Below are 20,003 nucleotides of genomic sequence, written 5' to 3'. Positions count from 1 at the left end.
GGGTTTCTGATGCAGGAAAGAGGGTGGCCCCGGGAAAATGAAGTTAAATTATTCAGTAGTAGTACTATTACAGTTTAGTCACAAGGAGCCATGTAACTAATTAGAACCATCTGAACCATGCTGCTGAGCCTGGATTGCAGGAACGGAGCCTGCAGCAGGGCTGCAGCCGCAGACCAGTTGTGCGGTATCATCCCCATCCCCTGTGATTTTGCCTGCTGTAGTTCACAGTTGGCTGTGACAGGTTTAAAGCAGATGCACACAAAGCTGAGGTTCCCTGATGGCCATGTTGTCCCCAGGGGAATGCGCCAGCATGCTTCATAAAGGCAGTCGCCTTCCTATTTGAACACACACTGACTGCTGCCTGTACAACCTCTCTGATGAGTCCTTGTCCTTAAGAGTGGCGACACCTTGTAGCAGCAGCGCCCCTTCTAGCAGGAATTGGGTACGTTGGCAGGTGTTATCTTCTTTGAAATGGAAAGTGAATGGTAAAAGCTGCCAGCCAATTGCATTTCCAGGATGTTCTGTGCAGTGGCAGAGGACTCAGCTGGGCTGTCAGGGTGACTCAGTGACAGGGCTGGCAGGAAGGCAGAACTAGGGAGTTTGGGAACCCCTCCCCTACCTCGGCTCATGCTCCCATGGGGAAAATTCGAGTTACACAGAAATGTGCCTGAAAGAGAGCTTGGAATGCTAAACTCGGTGCGTCATGTCATTATTTCAGTGGCCACATGCTCTGGTCCCGATTCAATAAACTACTCAAATACAACTTAGATGGGGCTACTATAAGGTGGGTGAACAACTGGCTGGATAACCGTACCCAGAGAGTAGTTATTACTGGTTTTCAATCCTGCTGGAAAAGTATAACTAGTGGGGTTCCGCAGGGCTCTGTTTTAGGACCGGTTCTGTTCAATATCTTAATTAACGATCTAGATATTGACATAAAAAGTACACTTATGAAGTTTGCAGATGACACCAAGCTGGGAGGGGTTGCAACTTCTTTGGAGGATAGGGTCATAATTCAAAAGGATCAGGATAAACTAGAGAAATGGGCTGAGGTAAACAGGATGAAGTTTAATAAGGACAAACGCAAAGTGCTCCACTTAGGAAGGAACAATCAGTGTCACACATACAGAATGGGACAGGACTGCCTAGGAATGAGTACAGCAGAAAGGGATCTAGGAGTTATAGTGGACCACAAGTTAATATGAGTCCACAGTATGATGCTGTTGCAAAAAAAGCAAACATGATTCTAGGATGCATTAACAGGTGTGTTGTGAACAAGACACGAGAAGTCATTTTCCTGCTCTACTCTGAGCTGGTTAGGCCTCAGCTGGAGTATTGCGTCCAGTTCTGGGCACCGCAGTTCAGGAAGGATGTGGAGAAATTGGAGAGGGTCCAGAGGAGAGCAACGAGAATGATTAAAGGTCTATAGAACATGACCTATGAAGAAAGGCTGAAAGAATTGGGCTTGTTTGGTTTGGAAAAGAGAATATTGAGGGGAGACATGATAGCAGTTTTCCGGTATCGAAAAGGGTGTCATAAGGCAGAGGGAGGGAACTTGTTCTTCCTTGCTTCTGAGGATAGAACAAGAGGTAATGGACTTAAATTGCACAAGGGGAGATTCAGGTTGGACATAAGGAAAAAGTTCCATACTGTCAGGGTGATCAAACATTGGAACGAATTGCCAAGGGAGGTGGTAGAATCTCCATCACTGGAGCTATTTAAAAAGAGGTTGGATAGATGGCTTTCAGGGATGGTCCAGAAAGTGCTTGGTCCTGCCATGAGGGCAGGGGGCTGGACTCGATGGCCTCTCGAGGTCCCTTCCAGGCCTACTCTTCTATGATTCTATGTGCTGATCAAAAGAAAACTCCATAAATATCAGTGACTACTTGCCAAATCACCTCCGGTTTATTTGCTCCAGCAAATTTAACCAATAAATCTCTTTTACTCTGTCTCTATTGGAGGCCAGGAGTTCAGAGCTGTGTTGCTCGAGGGTAACAGGTCCAATAGGGCCCATTTCTATTTCCTCCCTGGATGAGGGCTCCAGATATGCTGGCCTGCAGATACCCCACAGAGTTAAAAGGATACCAATATCACTGACCCTCTCTGGTCTGTGAGTGCAACATGTTCGGCCTCATACTCTGACCTCTCAGGAGGTGGACTCCCTTAATTGTTCCACTCATAGACTGGGCCTACAGCTACAGTACAATACTAATCTGAGTCAGCACCTTCCTACGTCTGCACAGACTCCCAGTAGTGGCAAAACAATCTGTGTAAGGAAGCTAGAGCCTGATTATATGCTCTTCCATCTTGGAGTTCTGCTGTTGTCACTCAAACTCTCTGAAGTGCTCACTGAGTGAAGGCTGTTCTGCTTTTGCTTCCCATCCTGGTTGCTTTCCAGCAGCTGGAAGTTAAATTTAGAAGACCCAGGTGGGTTTAACCTAATGCAGCCAGAACAAAAACAATAAAATAGTTAATCCACTATTGCTTTGGAGGAAACCTGACAAGAACTGGGATTAACATACACATTATTTATGGCAGCTCAGCTTCATGTCTCTCTCAATGTCATTCACAGGTGATAGATAGATACATAGATAGATGACAGTCAGGGAAAAAGAGAGGGAGAGAGCATCATGCCATTGTCATGAGTGAATTGAAGTTCCATTTCCATGAATGCTTGTGCATTTGGCTTTATATTCACTCCCACCAAGCTTCATTGTGCCTGAGTATCAGGTGGTCGGGTTGCTGTGTATTAGACAGTGTGAGCTCAGGGAATGAATATCTCATATACAGCCCCCAAAGTCTGTTGCCATGACTGATACAGGCTGTAGATTGTCAGAACAGAACCTGAGGAGAACACAGTCAGCTGTTAACTCAGAGACAGAAGAGCTACTTGGCTTTTGGTTGCTGGCACATGAGTGAATGAGGACCAGGTGCTTGAAACTTTTCAGGGTCTGAAGTAATCCAGAGGACAGATACTATATTTTAAGTCCCACTATAACCTCAGAAATTATGTCTGAAAAAAAGGCCAGAGGATAAAGAAATGGGTCACGTGTGTATGCAGGCTGAACCACTCTAATCCATCACTCTCTCGTCTGGCAACATGCATAATTTGAAATGAGCTTAGTTAACTGGATGTGAATTTATCATGGGTATGGCCAAGTTTTTTGTCGTCCCGTGAAGTGTGTTTCCAGCCAACAGTCCTGGCTCTCAGTGTTCCGCGTTGTTACTAAAAAGTTATTTACCCCAAATGTCTTCTAAGAGCCTAGGAAGCAGTGCAAGTGTTGGTAATGCTGCTAGACAATATTGACTTCTCATGGCTTGACAAAATCTCTCATTCAGCAGTGGTCAGGGCCCAAAGGTGCCACACTAGAGAACTTCAACTGGTACTAAAGCATAAATCTATACATTTTGTGCCGAAAATCTTTTTGTTTCATAGAAATATTACAAAGGAACATTTCATGACACACATGAATATGAAAAGCCAGTGGCAGAATCCTTGAAATCTCTTGAAAAAGGAGCTGTGGGAACTTTAGCGATTAACAGATTTTGCTTTCAGAAACATTTCCAAAGTTGTCCAAATACTATTCCCAGTGTGTTTGCATGGTTCTCTCTTTCTTTAGTGGAAAATCATATGACAATGGATCCTGAAAAGTAACTAGAAGCTGTTTCTAAAACTTACATTTGGAGTTGTGCTCTCAGCCCTTCTGCAATACCTGTTGAAGACTTTTCACAAAAGTGGTCTGTGTTTCAGCAAAGGCTAGGGGAAAGGGAAATGTAATGGTGTTTGTACGTAATTCACACCTATCGCCTCTCACACAAGCAAGGCTGAATAATTTTCACACTCAACTAGGTATGAGTAAAGATTGAGTATTTGTACTACTCACACGTTTGTGACTCCAACTTCTCCTTTTTCAGGTAAAAAAACTGTGTTAGTTTTTGTCAAAGATCTATAGAGCCATGCATAGTGAGAAGATGCAGGTCCTGCAGAGAGGAAGAGAAGCATATAGGATGATTGAACTGTGTGGAATGAGGCTATGCTGACCAGGCAAATCACTTTGGCTTCTGTTGGACAGTCTTGCGGGGTAGAGAGTATGACAATGGGCATTTCTTAAGGGCAAAATGGTGTCTCACTTGGTACCATCTAGTCTCCTGTTCTTTTTCTTTTCAGGAAGGAAAGCTCAGAGCTTCTCAATCCAGCCGAATACATAATGTCAGCTGTTAATCACACCAAACTCACACATGCCGTGTTCATTCTCACCGGGATACCCGGACAGGAGAACACCCATCTCTGGATCTCTATTGCCTTCTGCTTTATGTATGCGATTTCAATAGTAGGAAATTCATTCATTCTCTTCATTGTCAAAACAGACCCAATCCTCCATGAGCCCATGTATGTTTTCCTTTCCCTCTTGGCTGTCACAGACCTTGGCTTGTCAATAGCCACCATACCGACGATTCTGGGGATATATTTGTTTAAATCTAAGGAGATCAACCTCAGTGCCTGTTTTGCCCAGCTGTTCTTCATCCACACGCTCCAATGCTTTGAATCCTTCATTCTCTTGTTGATGGCCTTTGACCGCTTCATTGCTATCTGTAACCCACTGAGATACGCTTCCATTTTAACCCTGCCAAGAATACGCATGATGGGACTGGTGTGTGTACTAAGAGGGGTTGTCTTAATGATGCCATTCCCCCTTCTCCTGAAAAAATATGCATACTGTCGAGACAATGTCCTCTCACATTCCTACTGCCTGCATCAGGCGGTCATGCAGTTGGCTTGTTCGGACATCACAGTCAACTACATCTATGGCATATTTACTACACTCTTCACTTTGGGGTTGGACTTATTGCTTATCCTCATATCTTACGTGATGATTCTCAAAACAGCGCTGAGTGTGGCATCCCGCAAGGAGTGTCTCAGGGCCCTGAACACCTGTGTCTCCCATATCTGTGCTGTCTTGCTCTTTTACACAGGAGAGATTAGCCTGACTGCAATACATAGATCGGGGGTAAGCTCTTCTCATCTCCTTGCAATTCTCATGGGATATGTTTCTCTGCTCATTCCTCCCCTGATGAACCCAATCATATATAGTTTGAAAAGCAAACACCTTCGTGCAAGTATTATCAGGGTGTTCAGCAAATGAAGGGTCAGTTCATCAACTGTCCCCACCACTACTCACATTGGTCATTAAAAACTTGAGTCACCCAACCCATCCTGGACCCTTATTTTGGAACAACATGACCTTCACTTTAGCACTGTGCAGAGAGCAGTTCAGATGGGAGTTATGGCCTGGAGACACAGGAGGTGGCTGTCCCTAGACATTGGGGAAGACAATGTACTTGGGGAAGGAGACCAAAGCAGGCAGTAGTGTTTACAAATTTGTTCATGGAGAGCGAGGGGACTGATGAAATGTTAGCCCATAAAGAGATGAATCTGTTGGTGCTCCAACCTCCTAATTCATGTTGGTGTGAACAATAATGAGAAGTGTATGTTTTTTCCCTTTTCACCTGTCTCATGACTGTTCTGTCTCAGTTATATATCCACAGGTCATGGAAAAAAAAATGCGGAACTTTTTTTCAGTCACACTCCTGGCTTTCTGAGTGCTCTGGATACTGTGTGAACCATGAGCAGCGCACAATCCATGGAGAGGGGCCACTCAAGGAGCTCAACCACCCACCCTTTCGTGACACGCTTAGCTGGATACCTGAGTCTGTGTTATGTCAGAGGTCACAGGAGAAGCTCTTCTCCTCTCTACCTTCCATGGATGGCTGTGCTCACAGGATGCCCACTATATCCACTTCCCTCCGAAGAAGGGCAGATCTGTTTCTATGACTGAGGGTCTGACAGACAGGATTCCTGGAATGAGATTCAGTTTCAGATTTCCTTCTTCTCCCCACCCCTTTGTTTGTGACGCCTCAGATGCTCAGAAAGTGCTGGAAAACATCCTCAGCTTCCCTAGAGAGGCACAGCTAGCTCCTATCACTCCCAAACCCCATGAATGCAGGGCGACCAACATTCTTAAAGAAGAAAGCGGAATCCATTCTGAAGTGCCATCCCCTTTGTGATCCTAACCCATCTCTTTTTATTCCCCCACAAGTCCCAACACTCTCACCCTCCTTTTTGTCAGAGGTCCCTCTCCTTGCCCCATCTCTTCCTCTAGGGCTCCATCCACTGTTCCTCTTTCTTATCAGAGGCTCCAGCCCCATTCCTGGTTAGAATCTAGAGCTGGGCCCTGGCCATAGCTTCCCAGGAACCAAAAACAATTTGTGAAGCCCCAAACACTCCACCTACCCTGAGTCCCAAAGAAGCCCTCAGCATGTGTGCAGGACCCAAAGGAGGCATCCCAAAGAAGGTGAATAACCTGGGACCCCCCAGAGTAGCCTGCTGTACAGGACAATTTTTACTGTGGTCCAATTCCAGCCTGCCCAGTAGGTGAGCCTCAGTGAAAGTATAGGCACACATGGAAAATGCAAAGAGATTGGTGGGGGATCGGGCCTCAGAGGAAATGCAGGAGCAGGGACAATGTCAGTCTGAATTAATGCTGACCCCAGGAAGCACCGTGTTGCTGGTGCAGCTGTAAGTAATAGCATTAAATCTAAGGTTACTATGGTTAAAATAATGAAATCCACACCATAACACGGACTCTGGGGCATGTGAATTTCCCCTATAGCAGTGATATCCAACTTTTTCAATAACACGTCACACTTCCATGAGAGAAACACTTCCACAGCACACCCACTTTTTTCAGCTGAATCAATTGCTCGTAAATGTCACAATTTACTCACATGTACTATGGTTATGGTCTTACTAGAGAGGTTTGCCACACAGCCGTGCGTACAACAAGCTAAACCAGGATCAAATGCATTCATGTTTTAAATCCACCACAGAATATACCATCTTTGAAAGGTCAAAAAAAAGGCAAGCAAGTGAACACGTGTCATGCTAGGGATGTTGACCAACTGCTGAAAATTTCAGAGGTTTCTTGATTGCTTGCAGTGGTGCGGGTGCAAGAGTCAGCTCCAGACAGAAGGGGAAATTCATGACATTTCATGACACGCTTGAACTGTTCTCATGGCACACCATTGGTTCACGTCACACAGGTTGAGAACCAATGCTGTCCATTGATCTTCTGGTCTTAAAAGAATATGTCTCCTAGCAGCTTCCTCTACAGGTCAGTGTTGCTAATCGTGTGTGTCATGCACTTCTCCAGAGTTGTCTGTGTTCACATCTGTGAAGGTGTCCACAGTGATCACCAAGCACCTGTAGGTCCAGGAAGAAGGTGGCCCCCTATGGCCTTGGACACAAGGTGGTATGGTGCCACAGTTGGAATACGTGTGCCATGTATAGCCCATTCACCATGAGGGAAAGTGATTTTTGCAAAGCCATCGGCCATGTAACAAACATCGCCGAGAGTCATGGTCTTTCACAGGAAGATGTGAATAATGGCCCTGCACACCTGCATTATTGCAAGGCCAGCTGTCAAATTTTCCACTCCAAACAGGTTCTCCCCTGATCAGTAGTAATTCCACACTACAATCACCACGTTCTTCTCCACTGAGATGGCAGCTCTCATTCAGGTGTATTTTCTCTACAGGCCAGGGGAAGCTCAACACGCAGTACCATAAAGGTGGCTTTCACATTCATAAGTTCACACCGGGCACCCTCCCAGCGATTTCTCTCAGCTCCCTGTGACTCCTGACTTCCCACTACTTCTGAGGGTTGTGAGAAAATCTTTACCATAATTTAGATGAATTATTATTCAGAGTCAATGTGTGCAGTAAGGAATCATTTTCTCAATCCTTTTTTGTTCTTGTCTTTATAGCCACTGAACTCCTTGAGGACAAGAATTTTGAAGTAAATCACCAACAATAAATGAAAGCAGTGGCATTCCCTGATGCTAATTGCACGAAGGAAGTATGCAAAATTCTGCTGAACTCGAAAATGTTGTGTGCAGAATTTTTAACTTTTTGTTGCAGAATATTTAAATTTTGTGCACAATTCCCCAAGAAGTAAATAAGCATGATGTTAGAAGATGACATATTTTGCTATGTTCACTGCATGCTGCACTTTTTCCAAGTAGACTATTGGCTCTGATTGAAATAATCAATTAATCTGGACTTGATTTGTAGCAAAGGCACTCAGCAAGTTTCATTTTCAGTGAAACACGGTAATGGCATAAAGACAGAAGAACATAAGAATGGCCATATTGGGTCATACCAAAGATTAATCTAGCCCAGTATCCTGTCTCCTGACAGTGGCGGATGTCAGATGCCCTGCAAGTTGTGAACAGAAAAGGCAATCATCAAGTGATCCCTCTCCTGTCTTCCATTTCTAGCCTCTGACAAAGAGAGGCCAGGGACGCCATTCCTAACCATCCTGGATAACAGCCATTGATGGACTTAACTTCCATGAATTTAACTAGTTCTTTTTTGAACCCTGATAAAGTCCTAGTTTTCACAACATCCCCTGGTAAGGAGTTCTTCAGGTTAACTGTGTGCTGCATGAAGAAATACATAATTTCTTTATTTTAAACCAGGTACCTATTAATTTCATTTATTGACTCCAAGTTCTAATGTTACAGGGTCAAATAAATAACTTTCCTTTATTCACTTTTCTATAACTGCCATGATTTAATAGACCTCTGTCTCATAGTCCATCCCAACCCTTTAGTCTCCCCTTTTCTAAGCTGGAAAGTCTGAGTTTCTTAACCTCTGTTCATATGATAACCATTCTGAAGCTCTAAGCACATTGCAGGCTCTACAAGGGTAAAACAACCTGTATGCCTGCCACATTGAACTCAGCTTAGTGAATACCTGGGCCTTCTATTCCCTGCAAGAGCCTTTCCTCTACTTCTGAGATATACCTGTATACACAGACACACACAAGTTACACCAGAGATATAGAGGTTCTGCCTTCCGATGCATTGGAATGCCACTCACTAATGTTTCAGGAAGCCGCGAGTTATTTAGCTCAAGTTGGTTCAGTCAAAACCCCTCTATTTATCATGTCATCCTGATCTTACCTTAACCTTATTTGAACAAAGAAAATCTCTATTAATAGATCTGCCGTTAAAGGCGTCTCTGTCTGAGATTTTCCACCATAAACTCTATTTGAACTTTTACTTTTTAAGTATCAGCAATGCACTTCTGTTTTGGGTTAGGTGGAGCTCATCCTTCCTGTATAGGCTCCCCCTTTCTCCAAAGTTTCTGAAGTTACTAATAAATCTAAACCACACCTCCTTAAGAATTTGCTTCTTTGCTTTATATCAGCAAAATTTGACCATTCCTTTAGTGCAGGCCTCAGGCCTCACTCCAACCCTCTGCCCACAAAGGCTCATGTTTCAGGTGCTCTTCATACCACAGAGTTAGAGGCGAGCTTTACAACAAATTCCTCCCTGCCTCTACCCCCCCATGAAAGTTCATGATCTAAACTAAAATGATTTATTGTCACACATTATTTGGGGGGGGGGTGGGATTTCATAACACACAAAATCAATTTTCTTTGAAGGCTCTCCTGACATGAGTCCACCTGGATGCAGCTAAGAGGATCCCCAACAGAAATTGGAGGTTTTTCATTTTGTGCATCCTCGTAATGTACGTTATGTTTGCACTAACTGAAGCTGTGTCTGCACTATGGTGACAGAAAGGTTGAAAACTTCCACCCGGTCTAGAGAAGGGGAATTGCGCCCGTCAGTTACAATAACCAACCCTCCCATCTCCATTCAGCACCCTCCACCTTGCACAATGGACCTTCATTAGATCCTATGAGCAATTGCTATTGCGACACACTCTTTCGGCACACCTCTTATGACCAAATATGGTTGGGGAGCTGGGGAGGGTCCTAGAGCAATTGTAGAGGCCCAGAAGTTAAAGGTGAGTGGACCTAGCTGCCAGTGAATCACAGAGATGTGTGTCAAACATTGGGAATCCCTCTACCATGGGTTTCCCTTTTCATTCTTTAGGGAAAAAAGAAGGACATTTCTACTCTTGCAATGATCCAGGAGAAATATCCATATAGGGAGTCTTGTGGAGTTTCCTTTTGTTGTCCTGAACCCTGGCCCCTTAATGCAGGAAAAAGGTTGCTGAGGAAAAATCTGTTCTGATACTATTAGTACACTATTTCATTTTATGTCAGCAGTATCACAGATGTGGCAGCGGCAACATCATCACTTGGCAAGTTCCTGGTGGCCATGTGACTGCTTGGAACCATACTAACAGTGATGTCATGCCCGCATTCCAGAAATGAAGATCGCAGCAGGGCTGGCACTCTAGTTGAGTTGTGTGGCATCACCTCCCGTCCCCATGATTTGGCCTGTTGCATTGTGCCGTTGGCCATGACGGGGTTAAAGCTGGTGCACACAAAATTAAGAAGCTGAGGGTCCCTGATGGCCAAGTGGCCCCAAAGGGAATGTGCCAGCATGCTACATAAAGCAGTGGCTTCCCAGCCTCAACGCATTCTGCCTGCTCCCTGTGCAGCCTCTCCAATGACTCCTTGTCTGCGAGGGTGAAAACCTCTGGTGCCAGCAGCTCCTCTTTTAACAAGAACTGGGTATGTTATTTCTGGGTGTCATGAATTTTATATGTACAAGACAGACACGCCGAGAGAGACAGAACCTGCCCCCAACTCAACTGTTCACTGCCTGCATTATGCTGGGTGTGTGTGTGTGTGTGTGTGTGTGTATGTGTGTGTGTGTTATCCCGACTCTGTGTCTTGGCAGTATCTTCAAAGTCAGAAGTGAAAGGTAAAGGCTGCCAGCTGATTGCATTTGAAGAATGTTCTGTGCAGCAGCTGAGGACTCAGCTGGGCTGTTGGGGTAACAGTGAAAAGGCTGGAGGGCAGGCAGCAGAAGGAAGTTAGGAAGCCCTCCCCTACATCTACTCATGCTACCATGCGGACCCTTCAATCAGCACAGAAATGTGACTTTGAAAGAGAGCTCGGTGTGTCAGTAAGTCATGTGAGATTCCTTCAGTGGGTCCCATGTCTGGAGCTGCATACACATTCCTTATGGCGCCTCAGATCCATTTTTCTCCCCAAAGCACTCCTGATATCTTTTAGGAATACAAGACTTACACAGTCTGACAGAGAGAAAGAGTGAGTGAGAGAGAGAGCAGCACACCACTGTTATGTGTGAAATGAAGTTCCATTTCAATGACTATTTGATGTTGCAACTCACTCCCACAAACCTTCATTGTGCCCGAATATGAGGCACTGGGGTTACTTTACAGTATAGAGTGAGAGCTCAGAGAATGTGTATTTCATATTCTGCCCCCCAACCCAGTGCCTCTTACCATGACAGATACAAGCTATAGCTTAGGAGGGAGATTCCACAGTAGTTGTTGCAGTCGCTTCTGTCTCCTTTGTTCTTCTGCTGTAGTGTCTCACATAGAAGACTAGCTTCAAAAACTGCTGGATAAGTTCTCCAAAGCGTGCAAGGACTTTGGGCTTACCATCAGTCTAAAGAAGACAAACGTACTCGGTTAGGATGTTGCTAAATCCCCATCAATCAGCATTGACAACTATACGTTACAGGTTGTCCACGAGTTCGTTTACCTCGGGTCCACCATCACTGACACCCTGTCATTGGAGACTGAGCTAAATAGGAGGATCGGAAAAGCGGCCACAACTCTGTCCAGACTCAGCAAGAGAGTGTGGAATAACAACAAACTGTACACACACCAAAGTGCAAGTCTACAGAGCTTGCATCCTCAGCACCCTCCTTTATGGCAGCGAGACTTGGACCCTGTACGCCCGCCAGCAAAAGAGGCTGAACGTCTTCCACTTGCGCTGCCTCAGGCGCATCCTTGGAATGCCATGGAAGGACAGAGTGACCAACATTGCCGTCCTCGAGCAATCTGGAATCCCAACCATGCACACCCTCCTCAGGCAGCGTCGACTCCGCTGGCTTGGCCACGTCCACAGGATGAATGATGGAAGGATTCCAAAAGACATCCTGTATGGTGAGGTAGCCTCTGGCAAAAGACCTCCCGGATGCTCCCAGCTGTGCTACAAAGATATCTTCAAGAGAGACCTCAGAGAGGTAGACATCAAGCTGGACAACTGGGAAGAACTAGCAGACGACCGCAGCAGATGGAGGCAGAGGTTACACAAGGGCCTTCAGAAGGGCGAGATGAGGATCAGACAGCTAGCAGAGGAGAAGCAAGCACACAGAAAGCACACTAAGGACTTGCCAGACACCAACCATAGCTGCAAGAGATGCAGCAAGGACTGTCACTCTCATGTGGGTCTTCATAGTCACAGTAGACGCTGTAAATGAAGTCCTCAATTGAAACTATAAAGGACGCAATCCACAGTCTATGCAGACTGAAGGATGCCTACGACTACTACTACTACCACAAGCTATAGCCTGACAGAACAGAACCTGAGGAGAACCAGTCAGCTGTTAAGTCAGGACAGAGGGGCTACTAGGTCTTGGTTGTTGGAATGTGATTGAATAAGGACTAGTTACTTTAAACCTTCCAGGATCTGAGGAAAGCCACGTGGCAGATGCAATAATTTAAGTCCCACTATGACTTCATAAATTATCTCTGAAAAAGGCCAGAGGGTAAAGAAATGGGTGACAAATGGGTAAAGGCTGAATCTCTCCAGTCTGTCGCTTTCTCCTCTGGCAACATCCGTTCACATGACAAATACAATTTAGATGAGTCTACTATAATGTGGGTGCATAACTGGCTAGATAACTGCACTCAGAGAGTAGTTCTTAATTGTTCTCAATCCTGTTGGAAAAGTATAACAAGTGGGCTTCTGCAGGAGTCTGCGTTAGGACCGGTTCTGTTCAATATCTTCATCAATGATTTAGATATTGGAATAGAAAATACGCTTATTAAGTTTGCAGGTGATAACAAGCTGGGAGGAGTTGCAACTGCTTTGGAGGATAGAGTCATAATTCAAAATGATCTGGATAAATTGGAGAAATGGTCTGAGGTAAACAGGATGAAGTTTAATAAGGACAAATGCAATGTGCTCCATTTGGAAAGGAACAATCAGTTTCACACATACGGAATGGGAAAGGACAGCCTGCTTTGGAAGGACAGACAGGGAAAGAAGAGAGGAGGTGTTGCCTTGTATATTTAAAATGTACACACTTGGACAGAGGTGGAGATGGATGTAGGAGATGGACGCGTTGAAAGTCTCTGGGTTAGACTCAGAGGAGTAAAAAAAAAGGATGAGGTCCTACTAGGAGTCTACTACAGGCCCCCTAGCCAGGTGGAAGAGGTGGATGAGGCTTTCTTAACAGCTAACAAAATCATCCAGGGCCCAGAATTTGGTGGTGATGGGGGACTTCAGCTATCCAGGTATATGTTGGGAAACTAATACAGCAGGGGACAGACTGTCCAAAAAATTCTTGGATTGCATTGCAGACAACTTTTTATTCCAAAAGATTGAAAAAGCTCCTTGATGGGAAGCTGTTCTAGATTTAATTTTAACAAATAGGGAGGAAATTATTGAGAATTTGAAAGTGGAAAGATGCTTGGGTGAAAGTGATCATGAAATCATAGAGTTCACAATTCTAAGGAAGGGTAGAAGGGAAAACAGTACAATAGAGATAATGGATTTCAGGAAGGCAGATTTTGGTAAACTCAGACAGCTGGTAGGTAAGGTCCAATGGGAAGCTAAACTGAGGGGAAAAACGGCTGAGGAGAGTTGGCAGTTTTTCAAAGGGACATTATTAAGGGCCCAAAAGCAAGCTATCCCACTGTGTAGGAAAGATAGAAAACATGGCAAAAGTCTGCCTTGGCTTAACCAGGAGATCTTGCATGATCTCAAAAAAAAAAAAAGGAACCGTATAAGAAATGGAAACTAGGACAAATTACAAATGATGAATATAGGCAAACAACACGAGAATGCAGGAGCAAGATTAGAAAGGCTAAGGCAAAAAATGAGCTCAAACTAGCTGCAAGCATAGAGGGAAACAAGAAGGCTTTTTACAAATACATTGGTAACAAGAGGAAGACTAAGGAGAGGGTAGGGCCATTGGTCAGTGAGGAGGGAGGAACAGTAACAGAGAATTTGGAAATGGCAGAGATGTTTAATGATTTCTTTGTTTCGGTCTTCACTGAGAAATCTGAAGGAATGCCTGACATAGAGAATGCTAGTGAAAAAGGGGTAGGTTTACAAGTTGAAATAAGAAAAGAACAAATTAAAATTTACTTAGAAAAATTAGATGTCTGCAAATCACCAGGGCCTGATGAAATGCATCCTAGAATCCTCAAGGAGCTGATAGAAGAGGTATCTGAGCCTTTAGCAATCATTTTTGGTAAATCATGGGAGATGGGAAAGATTCCAGAAGACTGGAAAAGGGCAAATATAGTACCCAGTTATAAAAAGGGGAACAAGAATAACCCAGGAAACTACAGGCCAGTCAGCTTAACTTCTGTGCCAGGAAAGATAATGGAGCAGGTAATTAAAGAAATCATCTGCAAGCATTTGGAAGGTGGTAAGGTGCTAGGGAACAGCCAGCATGGTTTAGTTAAAAACAGATCGTGTCAAACCAATCTAATAGCTTTCTTTGATAGAATAACGAGTCTTGGGGATAAGGGAGAAGCAGTGGATGTGGTATATCTAGACTTCAGTAAAGCATTTGACACGGTCTCACATAATACACTTATGAATAAACAACGCAAATACAACTTAGATGGGGCTACTATAAGGTGGGTGAACAACTGGCTGGATAACTGTACCCAGAGAATAGTTATTAATGGTTTTTAATCCTGCTGGAAAAGTATAAGAGAAATTCCATTCTCTTCAATATTTTTCACATATCTGAGACCCTGACAAAGGTTGTTGCTATAGTGGGATTTTATTCCAAAATCTATATTCACGTCATTCTGAGACCACCTAGTTTATACTAGTAAGAAACTCATTTTGGATTTAAAATGCAATCCACTCACATAGCCATCCATTCCCCCAGTCTTGGTTGCATGTAGACCCTCCACGGTTTCTCCCAACAAAAGCACAGTTTTTTCTGTGAAAAGCCTCTCTTGTAGACATAATCGAATAGTGTCAAAATGAAATTCAATGTGGGTAAGTGTAAGGTAATGCACATTGGAAAAAATAACCCAAATTACACGTACAACATGATGGAGTCAAATGTAGCTATGACAGATCAGGAAAGGGATCTTGGAGTTCTAGTGGATAGTTCTCTGAAGACATCCACGCAGTGTGCAGCGGCAGTTAGTAAAGCAGATAGGATGTTAGGAATTATTAAAAAAGTGATCGATAATAAGACAAAAGATATCATACTTCCCCTATATAAAACTATGGTATGCCCATATCTTGAGTACTGCGTGCAGATGTGGTCTCCTCACCTCAAAAAAGATATATTGGCATCAGAAAAGGTTCAGAAAAGGGCAACTAAGATGATTAGGGGTTTGGAACGGGTCCCATATGGGGAGAGGCTAGAGAGACTGGGACTTTTCAGTCTGGAAAAGAGGTGATTGAGGGGCGATGTGATAGAGGTATATACAATCATGAATGGTGTGGAAAAAGTGAATATAGAAAAATTATTTACCTTTTCCCATAATACAAGAACTAGGGGACACCAAATAAAATTGATGGGTAGTAGGTTCAAAACTAATAAAAGGAAATTTTTCTTCACACAGCGCACAGTCAACCTGTGGAACTCCTTGCCAGGGGACGCTGTGAAGGCCAGGACTCTATTAGGGTTTAAAAAAGAGCTCGATAAATTTTTGCAGGTGAGGTCCATAAATGGCTATTAGCCAGGGGTAAAGTATGGTGCCCTAGCCTTCACAACAGGGGCAGGAGATGGATGGCAGGAGATAAATCACTTGATCATTGTCTTCTGTTCTCCTTCTCTGGGGCACCTGGCATTGGCCACTATCGGTAGATGGGATACTGGGCTGGATGGACCTTTGGTCTGACCCGGTATGGCCATTCTTATGTTCTTATGTTCTTATAACTCGTGGGGTTCCGCAGGGGTCTGTTTTAGGACCGGTTCTGTTCAATATCTTCATTAACGATTTAGATATTGACATAGAAAGTACACTTATGAAGTTTGCAGATGATACCAAGCTGGGAAGGGTTGCAACTTCTTTGGAGGATAGGGTCATAATTCAAAAGGATCTGGATAAACTGGAGAAATGGGCTGAGGTAAACAGGATGAAGTTTAATAAGGACAAATGCAAAGTGCTCCACTTAGGAAGGAACAATCAGTGTCACACATACAGAATGGGAAAGGACTGCCTAGGAATGAGTACAGCAGAAAGGGATCTAGGGGTTATAGTGGACCACAAGCTAAATATGAGTCAACAGTGTGATGCTGTTGCGAAAAAGACAAACATGATTCTAGGATGCATTAACAGGTGTGTTGTGAACAAGACACGAGAAGTCATTCTCCCGCTCTACTGTGAGCTGGTTAGACTTCAGCTGGAGTATTGTGTCCAGTTCTGGGCACCACAGTTCTGGAACGATGAGGAGAAATTGGAGAGAGTCCAGAGGAGAGCAACGAGAATGATCAAAGGTCTAGGGAAGATAACCTATGAAGAAAGGCTGAAAGAATTGGGCTTGTTTAGTTTGGAAAAGAGAAGATTGAGGGGGGACATGATAGCACTTTTCAGGTATCTAAAAGGGTGTCATAAGGCAGAGGGAGGGAACATTAGGAAAAAGTTCCTAACTGTGAGGGTGATCAAACACTGGAACGAATTGCCAAGGGAGGTGATCGAAACTCCATCACTGGAGCTATTTAAGAAGAGTTTAGATAGATGGCTTTCAGGGATGGTCTAGAAAGTTCTTGGTCCTGCCATGAGGGCAGGGGGCTGGACTCGATGGCCTCTCGAGGTCCCTTCCAGTCCTTCTCTTCTATGATTCTATGAATGGTAGTTGTAGGTAATTCACACCCATCTCCTGTTGCATAATCAAGGCTGAAGTAAATTTGATATCAACAGGGCATGAATAAAAATCCACTGTTTGCACTATTCACCCATTTATTACACCACCTTCTCCTTTCCCAAGAAAAATAACGGTGTTAGTTTTTATTTTGTCAAAGATCTACAGACTTGTGAATAAGGAGAGGATTCAGGTCCTGCAAGGAAGAAGGAAAGCATGTGGGATGATGGAACTGTACAATCTGTGTCTATGCTTGCCAGGCAAAGCACTTCAACTTCTCTAGGAGACATTCTTGGGGACAGAGGGCATGAACATGAGCATTTATTAAAGGCACAGTGATGTCTCACTCAATACCATCTAGTCTCCTGTTCTTTTTCTTTTCAGGAAGGAAAGCTCGGAACTTCTCTAACCCGTCCAGTACATAATGTCAGCTGTCAACGATACCAAATTCACACATTCAGTATTCATTCTTACCGGGATAACTGGGCAGGAGAACACTCATCTCTGGATTTCTATTGCCTTCTGCTTTGTTTACATTATTTCTATAATAGGAAATTCATTCATTTTGTTCATTGTAAAAACAGATCCAAGCCTCCATGAACCCATGTACATTTTCCTTTCCTTATTGGCCATCACAGACCTTGCCTTATCCATAGCCACTATACCGACAACACTTGGAATATACTTGTTTAACTCTAGGGAGATCGACCTGAACGCCTGTTTTGCCCAGCTATTCTTCATCCACCTCATTCATTGCACTGAATCCTCTCTGCTCCTATTGATGGCCTTTGTCCGCTTGATTGCAATTTGTAACCCACTGAGATATGCTTCTATCTTAACCTTGCCAAGAGTAGCCACAATGGGACTGGTGTTTGTGCTAAGAGGGGTGGCTTTAATGATTCCATTCCCCCTTCTCTTGAAAAGGTTTCAGTATTGTCGAGCTAACGTCCTCTCCCATTCCTATTGCCTGCATCAGGCGGTCATGCAGTTGGCTTGTTCAGACATCACAGTCAACTACATCTATGGCATATTTACTACATCCTTCACATTGGGGTTGGACTTACTGCTTATTCTCCTATCTTATGTGATGATTCTCAAAACAGCACTGAGCGTGGCTTCCCACAAGGAGAGTCTCAGGGCCCTGAACACCTGTGTCTCCCATATCTGTGCTGTCCTTTTCTTCTACACAGGAGAGATTAGCCTCACTGTGATATACAGAATCAGGGTGAACTCTTCTCACCTTCTTGAAAGTCTCCTGGGCTATGCTTCTCTGCTTATTCCACCTCTGATGAACCCAATCATATATAGTTTGAAAAGCAAACACCTCCGTGCAAGTATCATTAGGGTGTTCAGCAAATGAAGTGTCATTTTGTCGCCCATTTCCACCACTACTCATATGGGCCTTGAAGCAATTGGGTTGCCCAATCCATGCTGGACTGCTGTTTCTGGGTGAACAAAACCTTTATTTTTACATTGTGCAGAGAGCAGTTAGATTAGATCTATGGTCTGAAGCAATGGGAGAGGGGCTGTCCCCTCCCACTGGTGGGAGAGGACAGGACTATGGGGGAAAGAGACCAAGGCAGTCTGGAATGTTCACAAGATGCTTGTTTTCATGGATATTGACGGCATTGATGATATGGTAACCCATAACGTGATGTATCTGTTGGTGCCCCAACATCATGGTTCATGTTGAAGCGTTCGATAAAGAGAAGTTATATGAATGAATTTTTTCCCATTTCAACTGGCTTGTGACTGTTTTGTCTCTGGTTAGAAATCCACAGGCCATTGGAAAAACTGTTGAACTGTTTTGCAATCACACTCCTGGCTTTCTGTGTGCTCTGGATACTGTGCGAACCCTCAGCACTTCACCAGCTGTGGAGGGGGTCATTCAAGGAGCAGAGCCACCCACCCTTTCCCAACATTCACAGCCAGGTGGATGTGACTGAGTCACGTCAAAACCATGGTTAAAGTAGAGGCCACAGGAGAAGACATTTATTTTCTCCCTCCCAAATTCCATGTAATGGCTCTGTACACCGGATGCCCATTGAGTCCATTCCCCAGAGGTTTCTCCCTCTGCCCCATCTCTCTCTCCAGGACTACACCCACTGTTCCTCATTACTTGAGGCTTCTGCTTCACTCCTGGCTAGAAGTTAGATCTGGGCCCTGACTCCAGTTACCCACGTACCTGAGCCACTTTGAGAAAGCTGAAACAGTCCACCTGCTCTGGGTAAAGGATGTGAGGCCAAAGAGAAGACCTCCACACATGTGCCAGACCCAAAGGAGTTCCCCACAGAAGGTGGATAATCTGCGACTCCCCCAGTAGCCTGGTCTCCAGGACAATTTTTACTATGGTCCAGTTCTGGCCTTCCCAATGAGGAAGCCTCAATGAAAGTGGAAGAGAACGTGGCCTAATGCAAACAAATGGGTAGCAGATGAGCTCTCAGAAGAAATGGAGGATCTGAATTAATTCTGTCACCCAGGAAGCACCATGATGGTGGTGGGGCTCTGAGTAATGGTAGTTGTTGTAACAGTAGTAGACCTTGGGTTACCATGGATAAAATAATGAAATCACACCCTCCTCCCCCACGAACAGGGGCTCAGCAGCTTTTGAACTTCCCCTACAAGCAGTGGTACCCAACCTTTTACGTAACACTTCATACTTCAACATGACAAACACTACCACAGGACACCCACTTTTCTCAGCTAAATAAATTGTACATTAGTGTCACATTGAACTTACATTTACTGTGGTTATGGTCTTAATAGAAAGGTTAGCACACAGCAGCACATATAAGAAGCTAAATAAGGATCAAATGCATCAATGTTTCAAATCCACCACAGAACACGGTGTGTATGAGAGATCAAAAAAAAAAAGGGTGATGATTAAATGGGTAACTGCTGAAAATTTTGGAGGTTACTCCATGGTTGCAATGGGGAAGGGGGAGGTGACCCCAGAGAGCAGGAGAATCACTGCAAAGGGCCACAGAGGTGGGAAATTGACAACATTTTACAGCATAATTGGAAAGTTCTCACTGCACACCATGGACCTCCAGTGATCTTCTGGTCTGGAAAGAAAGTGCCTTTTTGCAGCTTCCTGTACAGATCAGTGTTCCGAAACATATATGTGTCATGCATCGTT

The 20,003-nt window shown here is 44.2% G+C and overlaps 2 protein-coding genes across 2 annotated transcripts; both read left to right on the top strand.

The window, feature by feature from the left end:
• The first annotated feature begins 4,208 nt into the window (after positions 1 to 4,208).
• Positions 4,209 to 5,144, top strand: LOC142003126 (olfactory receptor 51G2-like). The gene has a single exon (XM_074979824.1). It carries the CDS (start codon positions 4,209 to 4,211, stop codon positions 5,142 to 5,144), a length of 936 nt encoding a protein of 311 aa, XP_074835925.1.
• A 12,144-nt stretch (positions 5,145 to 17,288) lies between these two features.
• On the top strand, positions 17,289 to 18,224 carry LOC142006831 (olfactory receptor 51G2-like). The gene has a single exon (XM_074983321.1). The coding sequence runs from the start codon at positions 17,289 to 17,291 to the stop codon at positions 18,222 to 18,224; it is 936 nt and encodes a 311-aa protein (XP_074839422.1).
• Positions 18,225 to 20,003: the final 1,779 nt, after the last annotated feature.

Source organism: Carettochelys insculpta, chromosome 1, assembly GCF_033958435.1.
Source record: "Carettochelys insculpta isolate YL-2023 chromosome 1, ASM3395843v1, whole genome shotgun sequence".
In the NCBI taxonomy this organism is placed as follows: domain Eukaryota; kingdom Metazoa; phylum Chordata; order Testudines; family Carettochelyidae; genus Carettochelys; species Carettochelys insculpta.
The sequence above is the reverse complement of the archived record's forward strand: the minus strand, read 5'-3'. Positions and strand labels throughout refer to the sequence as shown.